Raw genomic sequence first — 15,237 nt, forward strand, 5'->3', positions numbered from 1 at the left:
ACAACTTTAAGAGAAAAGTCTTTCATTTCGAAACTCAACACGTCTGTATGCAGTAAATAAATAGAAATGCATCTTATCTTCAAATGCACTACTCTGAAAGAGTCTCTTCTGCTCAGCAAAGCTGCATTTATTCGATCAAAAATACTGTAAAAATAGTGAAATATTATTCTAATGTAAATCAGCTGTTTTCTATGTGAATCTCTGTTAAAGTGTAATTTATTTCTGTGATGCTCAGCTGTATTTTCAGCATCATTACTCCAGTCTTCAGTGTCACATGATCTTCAGAAATATTCTGATATGATGATTTATTGCACGAGAAACATTTTCTGATTATTATCAATGTTGAACACAGTTGTGCTGCACAATATTTTTGTGGAAACTGTGATACATTTTATTTTTCAGGATTCACAGATGAATAGAAGTTTGAAATTGGTTACATTAAAAATGTCTTTACTGACACTTTTGATCAATTTAATGATTCACTGATGAATAAAAGTATTGATTTCTTTTGTGAAATGTATGTGTGTGTATATATATAAATAAAAATAAAAAATAAAAAATAAAAAAAATAAACAAAATCAACAAAAAAACCAAAAAACTAAAACTAATAAAACAAAATAAAAAAAAAAAAAATAAAAACAAAAACAAAAAATCAAAATGTTTTTAAACATTCAATTGAATACTTATTTAATTTAAAATTAAAATCGAACAAAAATACTGATATTATATTGTAAAAAGCATTATTATTATTGTTAAGTGGTAAAATTATCAGATTATTATCAATTATCAAAGTTGAAAACTTTTTGAAAATTTTTTGTAGAAAATGTGATACATATATATATATACATATACATAGGACAAATAAACATATATATATATATATACATACATACACACACACACATATATACATACACAAGTCAACAAACAAATTAAATCAATAAATAAAATCAAACAAAAGAAAAGAAGACCATTTTGGTTTTAGGAGAACTGATGAAAGGTTTTGATCCTCTTCAGATGTGGACTGGTGTGTATAGTTTTGCAAACATCATGAAATGCAGATGCATTTAAAGCATCTAAAGAGACATTAAAGCCAATCTAATGAATGTTGACGCTGCCTCTCTGTTATTTCCCTCTGCAGCAGCGCGTCTCAGTGTCAGCGAGACGAGACGAAGGTACGAGCCACTGACAAACACCTCTCAGATAATGAGATGCAGGAGTCCAACGCCAGCGCAGCGGGAAAATCATGACAACTGAGTCAAACGAGCGCCGACGGACTGTCAGACGCAAACACACACACACACTCTTAAATATTCAAGACGGTCACACACACACAGACGCCTCCGAGAGTATTTACACAGCCAAGACGTGTTATGAAGCGCAGATTCTGTCAAACAAACACTGACAGCACTTCTGTGTGCTTTTACTGGTGTATAAAAACAAGACACGCAGGAAAACAGACCCAACCTACAGGAATATAAACTCAGTCATAATTCAAACCAGTAAACTTTGGTCAATCTTTAAAACACAGATTAAGATATCTGTAATGAACCCTGAGAGGTTCAGATCATTGTTTAGATGTAAATAAAAGGCTAAATACAATCTGCTCATCATATAAAATTATTGTATTTAAACCGCTCGATTCACATGGATTCGTTTTGCAACACATTTATGATCTTTTTGGAAGGAACAGAAACCTCTCAGGCTTCATTAAAAATAAAGGAACAGAAACCTCTCAGGCTTCATTAAAAATATCTTAATTTGTGATTAACAAAGTGTTAACGGTTCAGAACGACCTTAGGGTAAATCAGGGTTATTATCTTTAACTAAAACTAAAACTATAAAAAATAAAAACAGATTCTTTTTATTATTAAAAATTATATAAAAAATAAATATTAACCGAAATAAATTAAATACAAAAAGAAACTCTTAAAAAATAAATAAATAAATAAACAATACAAATACAATGAAAATAAATGTTAACCGAAATAAATTAAATACAAAAAATCTGTTTATCTTATTTTGGTTATTTTTATATTTTATATATATTTTTTTAATTATTTTATTTTATTTTATTTTTATTGGCTAGCAGCCAAACCAACATTTTCATTTAGTTCAAGTTGAAGTACTAAAATAACTAAATAAACTAAAAAAATAAATAAATAAATAAAAAAAATAAAATAAAAAAAAAAAACACTCCTAATAAAAAGGGCACAAAAAAAACTTTTTTTGAAAATTTATTCTAGCTCATTTCAAAGGCAACATTTCTTGTTTTCATTTAATTTAACCTGAAGTAATAAAATATCTGAAACTAATAACTAAAACAATTTATATGTCAAATTTATTAGAAACATTTAAAAAAAATATATATATATAGAGAGAGAGAGAGAGAGAGAGAGAGGGAGAGATAATAAAAACATAAAAGTACATACATTTCAACAAAAATTAAAATGAAAACATAAAATATATAAACAATACCCAATTCAAAATATTACCAAAAACTATAACAGTTTTTCAGTGACACTAAAACAACACTGGGGCGAGTACATGACGCCAGTACTTTTAATTTCGGGTGAACTGTCCCTTTAAGAGTTGCTGAAGTGAAACAGGAGAGAATAATGATTTTCAGACTTTGCTTGATGGGAAAATAATCTTTTGAAATATAAAAATGTGGTGCTGAATAAATAAGCTTCAGAGCAGACTGGAATGGAGCGGATGGAGAAATGGCTGGCAGGAAGCTCCAGGCTGTTTCTGTCCCTCAAGGCCACTCGCTGCGATTGGCTGAGCCTCAAAACCACAGCCAATCAGAAGCATGACTGGAATCATGAGCCAAAACTGTGGCGATGCTAAAAACCGGATCTGGATTCGTCCAGAGCGAGAGGAGCGACTCGAACAGTAACATTAACTTGCGCTTCGTGTCAGTGGCGCTGAGGATAAAAGCAGGAGGTGGAATCAAATCTAATAAACAGAGTCACGAAATGAAATTGATGCCGAATAACACGCGCTCTCTGAAAGATGTCAAAACAAGCATGAATAAAACAAGCATCAAGCAACTTAATAATGCATGTTGTAAGATGCAGTTGTCGATTCCCTGCTGCTCTTTATTGTTATGCATCCCAGCATGCTCTGCACCTCTGTGACGTCTGACAGCGACTAGTAAAGCTTTACAGTTTGGTCCGGAAGCTTCTGATGGGTTTCATGCACAAATAAACTTCCTCAGACAGTTTTCAATGCGATGTGAGCGCCAGGTGTTGGATTCTGACACTATTAATATACATTTATAAAATATGCTCTGCCTGCAGACTTCACTGAAACTGGCCCTTTGCTAAGCTCCGCCCCTCTCGGTTACTGTTGCTACTGCTGGATATTATTCTTACATGGGCTGGAATGAGATGTGACACTGTTTCTATTTAAAGAAATGGTTAAATTGTGTCATAAAATGATTTAAAAACCAAAGAATTTGTGAAAACGGTTTTTATTTTAATTTTAGAAACATTTTTATTACTTTTTTAAATATATTATGGAAGCTTGTTTCTACTGTGTAATCACAAAACAATAATAGTAATTTGAAATATGACACCGTTTCTCTGAAGAAATAGTTAAATTATAGTGTGCCATGATTTAAAACTGAAAAAAATTGTGAATCAGAATCAGTGTTAAATTAGTTTTTATTATTTGATGCTCTGTTTTCATTTTGTTTTTGGTTAAAGTTTTAGTAATTTAATTGTTTTTTTGTCTTTTTTTAAAATATATATTTATTTATTAAATATTATGGAAGATCATTTCCACCCTGGAATAAAATAAAAAGGTAATAGTGCCCTTTTATCTCACAATTCAGACTTTTTTCTGCCATGGAATAAAAAATAAAAAATAGAAATCTCACAATTCTGACTTTTCTACTCAAAAAAAAAATAAAAAAAAAGTTTGTATCTTGCAATTCTGATTTTATCTCTCTGAAAATAATAAATGTTAATAAAAATAAAAAAATATTCTTAAATAAAGAATAAATAAAAATTCTATAACTTCTAATTTGGAAATTAAAAAAAAAATCTAATAAATTCAGAATGCTAATTCTAAAAAAAGTGAATTGCAAGACAAAAAGTTGAGTATCTTATTTGTATTTTATTAAGTATTTTATTTTTGGTTACTTTAATTCATCAAGCTAAACTAAATGAAAATGAGAAATGTTGTCTTGACAACTCTATTTAATTTTATTTCATATCAACTTATCAACATTTTTTTCTCTTATGGCTTTGCTTTTATTTTCTCTATAATAACTCTGATTAAACACATTTTTTACAGTGAAAATGATACATGAATGGCTCTAAGATTATTTAAAGATGCATAAAAAAAAAATAATAATAATAATAATAAAAACCATCTCTGGGTATTACAAGCAACCCGGGAACTATACTTTTAGAAAGCTTTCAATGCAATTTTACGCAAATCATCAAAACACACAGAACCTTACATCAGAAAAAGAACAACATCCTGTCTGATAATATGACGGGCGGCAACGGTTGCTAAGGTAAGACTGGTGTAATTACAGGACAATCGGGAGCCAACAAGTCATATTAGCAACTAAAACATCTTACAGATATCCAAAAAGGGCTGCTTACCTCATTTATCTTTTCCAAAGTTAATGTACGGAATAACGAGAAGCAAAAGGAAAGATAAGGGAATATTTTAGTGTTGGTCATCTCAAACCACTATTCAACATGGAGGAGAAAACACAGTAAAGACAAGCAACTTTCACATGGAGGAAGGGACGAGGGAGTGAGAGCTGAACTCCACTTCTACCTGAACTCTAAAAACAATCTCTATCCATAATGAATCGAGCCCTCGGGGCGGCTCGCAACCCAACGGGCGTCTGGGCTGAAATATTCATTTCATTGAGATGTGAAGGATAAAGCGGTGAGGTTACGGTGAGAGGATGCACAAACACAGCTGCCCACGTCTCTCAGTCGCTTTAGACATTAACAAACAGCTCACGCGAGTCTGTCAGTGTGTGTGTGTGTGTGTGAGAAAATAATGCACATCACATCGTGGAGAAAACGGAGAGCTAAACCTTGTGCACTTAACGGGATTCAACAGAACTGGAGCGGTTTGATGATGACATGAGCTCATGGAGATAACACTGCAAACAATGCTCTCTCTTTGTTTTCCAGCATAAATATCTAAACATTCTTATATATATATATATATATATATATATATATTTACTTCAGAAGCAAAATGACTTCTAGTCAGACTTGTTTTTCCATAAAAATGATCGCTTTTAAGTGAGTTCATGCTTTAAAAAAAAATGTATTTGCCAGTGGGGTGAATTAAAACAATAAATAAATACAATTTTTCCTGTTTTGAGCATAATCTCGCTTCACATTTTTCAGAAAATGAGACAGTGTTTAAAGTCATAATTTGCTTCACGAGGAAATGTATCTTGATTTAAGAATATTTAGATATTTGTACAGGGAAAATACTTAAGTATTCTTAAATCAAGATACATTTACTTACGCAAAATGTCTTAATTAAGATATTAAGTCTTGTTTAGTTTATTCTTAAAATAAGAAAAATATCTGCCAATGGGGTCAGAAATTTTAATTTGTTTGCTTTTTGAATTAGGTTTATTTGTTCTTGTTTTAAGCATTAACTAACTTAATTTTAGAAAACAAGCAAATGTATCTTGGTTTGGATATTTGTACCAGAAGACAAGACAAAAATGCTATTTAAACCTTCTTAAATCAAGATACTTCTACTTGTGAAGCAAAATTATTTAGATATTAAGTCTTGATTTTTTTTTTTTTTAAATGCATCAAAATTAAATGAGTTTATGCTTAATACAATAATAAAAAATAAAAACAAATCTGTCAGTGGGTTAAAAAAAAATCAATAGTTTTCCCTGTGAATCAAGTTTATTTTTCTGATGCCTTTGCCAGATATTTTTTCTGGTTTTAAGAACAAATTCACTTATTTAAAAAAATAAATAAATAAATAAAAAATAATAATTTTAAAAATTAATTAATGCTATCTGAACATTGTTAAATTAAGATACATTTACTTTATATGCATAATGATTTAAGATATGAAAAATTTATCAAAATTAAACGAGTTTACGATTAAAACAAGATTAAAAATCTGTCAATGGGAGAAGAAAATAAATTTTGTTTTCCATTTGAATAATTTTTCCAACCCACTTGGATTTTTTTCAAGCATAAACTATGAAAATAAGACAACATTTTAGAACTTTTATAAAACAAAATAAAATATATTTCACATCAAAAAAAAATATATCTCAAAAAAAAAAAACAAACATGAGACTAAATTTAGTCTTGCTCTCAAAAAAATATTCATGCTCAAAACAAAAAAAAGAAAAATATCTGCTAATGGGGTCCAAAAAATAATCATGAATTCCCTTTGAAGTTTATTTCTCTGTTTCCCTTGATACAATTTGTTTCTTGTTTTAAGCATAAACTCTTTAAGGACTTAATAACGTAAGTCACTTTGCTACTTAGTTAATGTTTTGATTAAAGAATGTTTACATATTTGCACTAAAAAAATACTGAGCAAAAAGGTTTTTGCAGTGAATATCAATAGAATAGTTCAGCCAAAAATTTATAATTTGTCATTTCAAACCTGTGTGACTTTCAAATAGAGATGTTGAACAAAATGTCTCTGAAAAAAAAAAAGTGTCTAATTGTGTTGTATAGTGAACTGAAGCTTGCACATTCTGCTAAACATCTCCTTTCGTGTTTTACAGAAGTCAAGTTTGGAATGACATTAGGGTGAGCGTGTTTTTGCCTGTTGTGATTATATTCAATTATGACCTTTAAAAAAATAATATGCAAACTGCATGCAGTGACATACAAACATGTGATGAAACAAATGATGTTGAGAGTAAACTAAAAACAATTTGTGTCCCTGCAGCACAAAAGCAGTCATCAGTAGCACAGGTATATTTGTAGCAATAGACAACAATACATTGTATGAGTCACAATTATACATTTTTCTTTTATGACAAAAATCATTAGGATATTAAGTAAAGATCATGTTCATGAAGATATTTTGTAAATGTCCTACCATAAATATGTCAAAACTTAATTTTTGATTAGTAATATGCATTGCTAAGAACTTCATTTGAACAACTTTAAAGATGATTTTCTTAATATTTAGATTTTTTTGCTCCCTCAGATTCCAGATTTTCAAATAGTTGTATCTCAGACAAATATTGTCCTCCTAACAAACCATACATCAATGGAGAGATTATTTATTCAGCTTTCAGATGATGCATACATCTCAATTTCGAAAAATCGACCCTTATGACTGGTTTTGTGCTCCAGGGTCACAATTAAGCAAAAGAACGCACCTCGTATTCCTCTTTGAAGCCGTAACCCTCGGCACACTTCATCTGCGTGATGTGCTGGAGAAGATCAGCCACACGGATGGCCGGATGAAGCTGTCCCGTCTGATATGGGACATCCACCGCCTCGCGTTTCTTGTAGGAGTGAGTGTGCGACTGCACCAAGCTGCTGGTCTCGCTGTTCATGGTGTGGTTTTCGTCTGACGGGAAAAACGCAAGGGACAAACGGTCAGCAAACGCAGAAGAAAACTGCGGAGGATTGGATGAGCAGTAGGTTGACGACTACATGAAGAGATGAGCACAGAACAACACCAGGTGAGTCGAATCCAAAACATGTGCATAAAGAGAACGCCGGTAACATCAAAACAAAACCAAGCCGTCTGTTCTAGCTAAAGAAACTGGCTATCCGGTGTCAAAATGAGGTCGTACGAATGGTGAAATGGTGATGTCTGGATGTGGCACCTTCACGACAGGGTTGGGAACCAAAAGAAAGCACATTTGAGGATGCAGGTGAGTGAAGGGTGTCACACACACATACATCGCCAAAAAAAATAGAACACAACACTAGTTTCATCAGCAAAAAAACATTTTTAAAAGTCAGTTATTATATCTTCTGCTGTAGTGTGTCAGTAGGAAATATCAGTTTACATTTCCAAACATTCATTTAGTTATTCATTGTAATAATGCAGTGAGGTGTTTGTGCTGCACACAGAGATGTGATCTGATCATCATCAGTGTGTCTGGAGTCACATGAAGAAACAGAACAAACTGAGACAGACTCAATCCAGAAGAACTGTGTCTCCGAGACGCTTCAAGAAAGTTTTAGGCACTTGTGTAAAAATGCTGTAAAACGAGAATGCTGTCAGATTTTCTTTATCAATTAACTGAATGAAATCATCATTTGGGGGAGCATGCTCTGTGTTTAGAGCAGGTTTTGTCCTCGGTGCACTTGAGCAGAGTTTCTCAGGAGCTTTGCAGGAAGGTTTCTTGAAGCGTCTCGGAGACACAGTTCTTCTGGATCGAGTCTGTCTCAGTTTGTTCTGTTTCTTCATGTGACTCCAGACACACTGATGATGATCAGATCACATCTCTGTGTGCAGCACAAACACCTCACTGCATTATTACAGTTAATGTTTGGAAATGTAAACTGATATTTCCTACTGACACACTACAGCAAAAGATAGAAATAACTGATTTAAAACCATGTTTAAGCTGCTGAAAACACTAGTGTTCTAATCATTTTGGCCACCGCTGTGCTGTATGTATGAAGAGGGTGGCCACGGGTGACGCCATGCTAGCTAATGGGAGGCGAAATGCGACACAAGGCCATGCGAGAGAGGCGACACGGTTTGAGGGGAGAGGGGGGAGCGGATCCCACTGACAGTCACCCCCAAAAAACACAGGGCCGATTGGCAACTTACCATTAATGGGCACTTTTTTAGAGGATACATAACAGGTTAAATGTGAAGAAAGAAAACAGGAAGAGAGAGGAAAAAGGGTGTAAGCAACAAGATAGTTGAAGCAAGAGCAGCTACACATGAAGTCCAGAGACTATCTGAGGTTCTGACTGACTTACTCTGAACCGTCTGAGGTGTCAAAATGAAGGAATGAGACGAGGCCAAATCTGAACCTGCTCAACGCTTGGGTTCCTCAAGTACAAATCCCATTCAGGCCCTCCACCACTAACAAATAAAACTTTCTAAACAGATTTATATGAGCTCGGAAGTTACGTGATTCAAGCTGGCATTTCAAAGTTTATCATCGGTCAAGTGTTGAAATTTGTTTCAGTTTTGCAAATCGAAATGACATTGATCTCGCAATGTTGCACTTTACCTACAGATCTTGCTAAAATTTCCATTGTATAACTCTTAAATTTTTTGCATTGTTTTAATCACAGTTGAATGTTTATTCAACGTCATGGATCAACGCTGATTCAGTGTTGAATTTTGTATCAATTTCGCAAATCAAATTAACCATTTCCATGCAACGCTGTCTGAACATTTTACTTCTATATACTGTTGCCTGACTGGAACGTTTATATTATATTTATATCTATATACTGTATACTATATAAATATCTATATATATATATATTATATATATTTTATATAGATATATTAAAATATAATATCATAGATCTCATTAAAGATTTAATTTTGAATTTTAAGTACTTTGGTAATGCTTTTGCATTAAACAATCGTTTTTCAAAAATTTTTTTCAAACAATAACATACATTATTTCAACGCTTGCTCATGGGTGAATTGAATCAGTGTTGAATTTTGTATCAATTTTGCAAATCGAATTGACACTGATCTGGCTGAACTCTAACATTTTTGCATTAAATGCCAATGTTTTTCAACATTGATATAACAACTGACTTTATTTTAACCACATTTCAATGTTTATTCAACGTCATGGATCAATGCTGATTCAGTGTTGAATTTTGTTTCAATTTCACAAATCAAATCAACCGTTTCCTTGCAATGCAGTTGGAAAGTTTTACTTCTATATATATAGATCTTGTTAAAATTTTAATTCTGAATTAAGTACTTTGGTAATGCTTTTGCATTAAACATAATTGTTTTTCAATGTTGAAACAACAACATACATTATTTCAACGCTTGCTCGTGGGTGAATTGAATCAGTGTTGAATTTTGTATCAATTTTGCAAATCGAATTGACACTTATCTGGCTGAACTCTTAACATTTCTGCATTAAATGCGAATGTTTTTCAACATTGATATAACAACCGACTTTATTTCAACCATATTTCAATGGTTGATTCAGTGTTGAATTTTGTTTCAATTTTGCCAATCAAATAACGCAACGTTGTTTCAACGTCTTACTTTTCTTACAGATCTGGCTAAAATTTGAATGTTGAACTCTAAGGTTTTGGAATTGTTTTTCAACATTGAAACAACAATGACATTATTTAAACTCTGAAATTTTTTATTCAGTGTTATTGATCAAGGTTGATTTCCTTTAGATCTTGTTAAAATTTCAATGTCGAGTTCTAAACAATTTTTCAACGTTCAATTTTTCAATGCTAAATCAACAACTTGCATTATTTCAACGCCTATTCATGGGTGAATCAACATCAGGGATCAAGATTGAATCAGTGTTGAATTTTGTATCAATTTCGCAAATTGAATTAATGTTGATATTGCAACGTTGTTTCAATGTCTTAATTTCTTGTTGAAATGTATAAAACGTATTTTGTTAAACTTTTTAGAACTATTCAGAACTAAACGTTGCCAGCACATTACTGACATTATTTCAACCACATTTCAACATTTATACACAGGTGAATCAATTTCATGGATCAAAGTTGATTTTTTTTTGTTTTGTTTCAGTTTAATTTCAGTGTTGATTTCATTTACCTTTTTTCAACTATTTAGCCCTAATTAGTACAAAGTCATTATTTCAGTCTTCTTTTACTTGCAATCAAGTTATTCCAAACCTGTCTGTCTGACTTATTTGAGTGGAACACAATACATTAAAAGTCAATGGGGTCCAAAGTTGTTTAGTTCCCAACGTTCTTCTAAATATCTTCTTTAGTGTTCCACAGAAGAAAGAAATGAGCAAATGATGACTGAATTATATTTTTGGGGGGTTTCTTATTATGGTAAGAAAACAGAAGATTAATTCCTTCGTTAGTACGCATTCTTGTGTCTTTCGAATGAATGAATGGGAAAAATACTTCCTGAACCCAAGATATCATTTAGTATAGTGATTTGGAGCTGTATTTAGTTCATAGTTTAGCATTAAAATGGGTATAGCTCTAAAAACTGATTCTGATGTGCAAAATTTATTTTATAAAGACAAAATGTGTTTTAAATGCTATCGTGAGCATTAAGAGCACGTCTGAAGACACTGACAGAAATGACCATGGGTCGCTTTATATAGTAAAGAAAAATATAGTAAAAATTGTGAAATATTATTCTAATTTAAAATAGCAGTTTTCTATGTGAATATCTGTTAAACTGTAATTTATTTCTGTGATGTGCAGCTGTATTTTCAGCATCATTACTCCAGTCTTCAGTGTCACATGATCTTCAGAAATCATTCTAATATGCTGATTTGCTGCTCAAGAAACGTTTCTCAATAATTATCAATGTTGAAAACAGTTGTGCTGCACAATTTTTTGTGGAAACTGTGATACATTTTATTTTTCAGGATTCACAGATGAATGGAAAGTTCAAAAGAACAGCATTTATTTGAAATAGAAATTATAAATGTCTTTACTGTCACTTTTGATCAAATTAATGCATCATTGATAAATAAAAAGATTTTTTGTTTTCATAGTAATTTTAGTTAACGTTTTAGTAATTTTGTTGTGTTTTTGCAATTTTTATTGCTTTATTATTCACTTGCATTTCAGTTTTCAAGTTAAATTAATAGGAGAAATGTTGCGACTAGCTAAAATAAAATAAGTAAAAAAAAAATTATTGTAGTATACTTCAGTTGAAGTTTATTTTATTTTGAATAACACTTCAAGGATTTTTATGATGACTGAAATAAAACATTTTTAAAATATTTTATTTTAGTAAATTTAATATATTTCATGTCGATTTTCAGAATTATATTTTTATGTCTTTCAAATGTACGAATGGGAAAAATACTTTCTGAACCCAAGACATAATTTAGTATAGTGATTTGGAACTGTATTTAGTTCATAGTTTAGCATTAAAATGGGTATTGCTCTAAAAACTGGCATGTGCACAATTGATTTTATAAAGACAAAGTGTGTTTAAACGCTATCGTGAGCATAAAGAGCGCGTCTGCAGACACTGATGGAAATGACCATGGGTCGCTTTATTCGTTCGTGCCACACTGTCACTCCCCCCTCATCCGGTCCACATTATCTGTCCATGCACATGAGAGGGTCAGAGACATACGTGACGTCACACGCACGACACGGAATGCGTGATGGGATGGGTGTGAAGCCTCGGCTCGGGGAGGAATAAACCCTCAAGTCTCACACAGAAGAGAGAAAAGCAGGCAGGTATGAATGTGAGGAAGCGTCAGATCTACTTCCTGTCTGTCTCTCGTCAACACAAACAAGCTATTCTCAGGCGTGGTCATGTGTGGAAACAGAAACGGAGGTTTTCTCACCTAAGATTGCGGTCGGCACGAAGGGGTCTGCTCACGGCCGAGAGACGTGCAGAGGTTTACAGAGAAGAGAAAAAGCGGTTCACGTCCACACTGATCCAGACAAGTCAGTACTGCATTAGTCAGGAAGGTTAAACAGGTGACCACAGACAGAACTGGTTACGCACAGACCCCATGAAATGGTTTGACATAGCTGGTTAGCTACCTTGCCCATAGAAAAAGTTTGGGGTCGGTAATTTTTTTTACTTTTTTTATGTGCATTTTTTTAATCAAAAATACAGTAAAAATTGTGAAATATTATTCTAATGTAAATCAGCTGTTTTCAGTGTGAATATCTGTTAAACTGTAATTTATTTCTGTGATGCACAGCTGTATTTTCAGCATCATTACTCCAGTCTTCAGTGTCACATGATCTCCAGAAATCATTCTAATATGATAATTTGCTGCTCTAGAAACATTACTGATTATTATCAATGTTGAAAACAGTTGTGCTGCACAATATTTTTGTGGAAACGGTGATACCTTTTATTTTCCAGGTTCTAAAGACAGAAATCTTTTGAAACACTATAAAATGTCTTTACTGTCACTTTTGATCAATTTAATGCAGCCTTATTAAATAAAAGCAAAGATATTTTTGTATATTATAGTTTTAAATAATATTTTATATTAAAAAATTATGCATTTTTATATTTTCTGTTTTATTTAGAATTTTAGTATTTTTTTAGTATTTTACTGTTAATTTAGTATTAATTTTTATTTCAATTTTAGTTATTTTAGTACATCAAATAAATATTTAAGTTTTAATATTTTAGATAGCAGTTTTCATTTTTATTTTAGTTTGTTTAGTATATTTCAGTTGACGTTTATTTCATTTCAAGTAACTTTTTTTGGTATTTTTATGATAGCTAAAATAAAATAAGTTTTTATATTTATTCAGTTAAAGTTAATTTTTTGTCAAGTAATGCAAATGTTTGTTTTAATGGTTTTTATGATATCTGAAATAAAACAAGCTTTTAAAAATGTTAATTTAGCATATTTTAGATAAAGTTTATTTTATTGCAAGAAATAAAACATTGTTTTTGTTAACTAGAATAACCCTGAATAAAAGTAAACGTTTCCTAAAATTAAAAGAAATTAATCTTACTGACCCCAAACTTTTGAACGATATTATCTTCTAAAAGTGTATTTTTGTACTCTTTAGTGGTCTGTAGGATACAGATGAGCTCAGAGTTATAGATGTGAGTTAAAGGAACTCTCGTTGTGATTTCATGCGGTCTGAGCAAAGCACAGCAACAGACGAAAGCACAGCGGTCCGAGGCAGAACAGAGGAAGGCAGAGCTTTACCTGGATAGTAGGAGTTTGGCACAGCGGTGCTCAGTGTGTTAGTCTTCATGGTGAACGAAGACGGCGAGGAGACAGCTTTCAGAAGAAAAAAGCAGGCAAGATGTGATGAATACACAAATACAGAGTACATCTGAATTCTTAAAACAAACATTTCAAATGTGACTTACATTTCTGTATAAATCAAACATGTCACGATACAATTATTAAATGAGCTTTATTTGTATTTTGATGTTGTTAATCTCAAAAACTGTCAAATGAACAGCATGTGTGTTCCTTCTCTGCACCAGTGTTAATTTAAAATACTACTGATTATACTAAGTTTTTTATATATATATATTTTGAATTAGATTTTATTTTTATATCTTGTTTTCTTTTTTTATTTTATTTTTTTTGCCATTTTTATTGTCTATATATAGACAATAAAAATGGCAAAAAAATAAAATAATTTTTATAATAATTTATATATAAATTACCTTTCAGTTTTAGATTATTTAATTTGAGAATTTCCAGTATACAACTTAAATATATTAAAATCTTTTGTAAATATTTAGATTTTAAGTTTTAGTTTTAGTTTTAGTTGTTCTAGTATACTACTGATATATGTTTAAAGCTTCTATTAAAATACAGATAATATCTTGATTTAGATGTTCTTTTAATTAAAATTTTAGTAAAAAAAAAAAATGTAATTTTACTGTGCATTTTTCATCTTTTTAAAAACATATCCATATAGTTTTTATTAAGTTTTAGTTTTCAGTTTTAGATTATTTAGTTTTAGTTAAGTACACTATTAATATACTATTAAAGTTTGTTAAAACCTTTAACTAGATTTAAAAAATTTTTTTTTATAATATTATTATTATTTTGAAATATGTCTATATAGTGTTTAAAGATTATTTAATTCCGGTTATTTTAGTTTCTGACTACTGATACACTTAAAATTTGTAAATATTTTGAAGTAGATTTTATTTATTCATTCATTTTTTACGTTAAATTAATTTTTTTTTTCATTTAAATTTTAGTCAAAGTTTTAGTAATTTTGTAGTGTATTTGTAAATCATTTTTAATGTTTCTATATAATTATTATTTATTGAGCTGTAACCTTTTATTCTAGTTATTCTAGTACTTCAGCTTAAACTCATGAAAAGGAGAAAGCAGTGGTGTTTTACTACAGAGGTTCACGCTGGTTCTGTCAGCGTCTGTCAATCACAGACAGCAGGAGAGGGTCACGCTAAGAGCCCGTCTTTATTTATTTATCTGTCCCTGTTTGTGGCCACTTCACAGAGCCACACGTCCGTCACAGAAGCCGAGGGACGCAATATTAAACCACACTGTCATGTGATCAAAGAAGATGTGCTTGTACTCTGTATTTCAGGACGGCCGAGAGACTGTCTGTAAATCATGTCTCAATCAATCATAATAACGAC

The 15,237-nt window shown here is 31.4% G+C and overlaps 1 protein-coding gene across 1 annotated transcript in view; it reads right to left on the bottom strand.

Annotated features, from left to right (window-relative positions):
• Positions 1–15,237, bottom strand: part of LOC109047815 (receptor-type tyrosine-protein phosphatase mu-like) — a 230,700-nt gene that overhangs the window by 35,376 nt on the left and 180,087 nt on the right. The window contains exons 20-23 of the mRNA XM_042752238.1: positions 13,814–13,888; positions 12,473–12,499; positions 8,779–8,790; positions 7,364–7,557 (exon numbers count right to left, since the gene is read on the bottom strand). Of these exons, the coding sequence (XP_042608172.1) occupies positions 7,364–7,557; positions 8,779–8,790; positions 12,473–12,499; positions 13,814–13,888 (308 nt within the window). The remainder of the gene's footprint in view (positions 1–7,363; positions 7,558–8,778; positions 8,791–12,472; positions 12,500–13,813; positions 13,889–15,237) is intronic.

This window comes from Cyprinus carpio, chromosome B24 (assembly GCF_018340385.1).
Source record: "Cyprinus carpio isolate SPL01 chromosome B24, ASM1834038v1, whole genome shotgun sequence".
Lineage (NCBI taxonomy): Eukaryota > Metazoa > Chordata > Actinopteri > Cypriniformes > Cyprinidae > Cyprinus > Cyprinus carpio.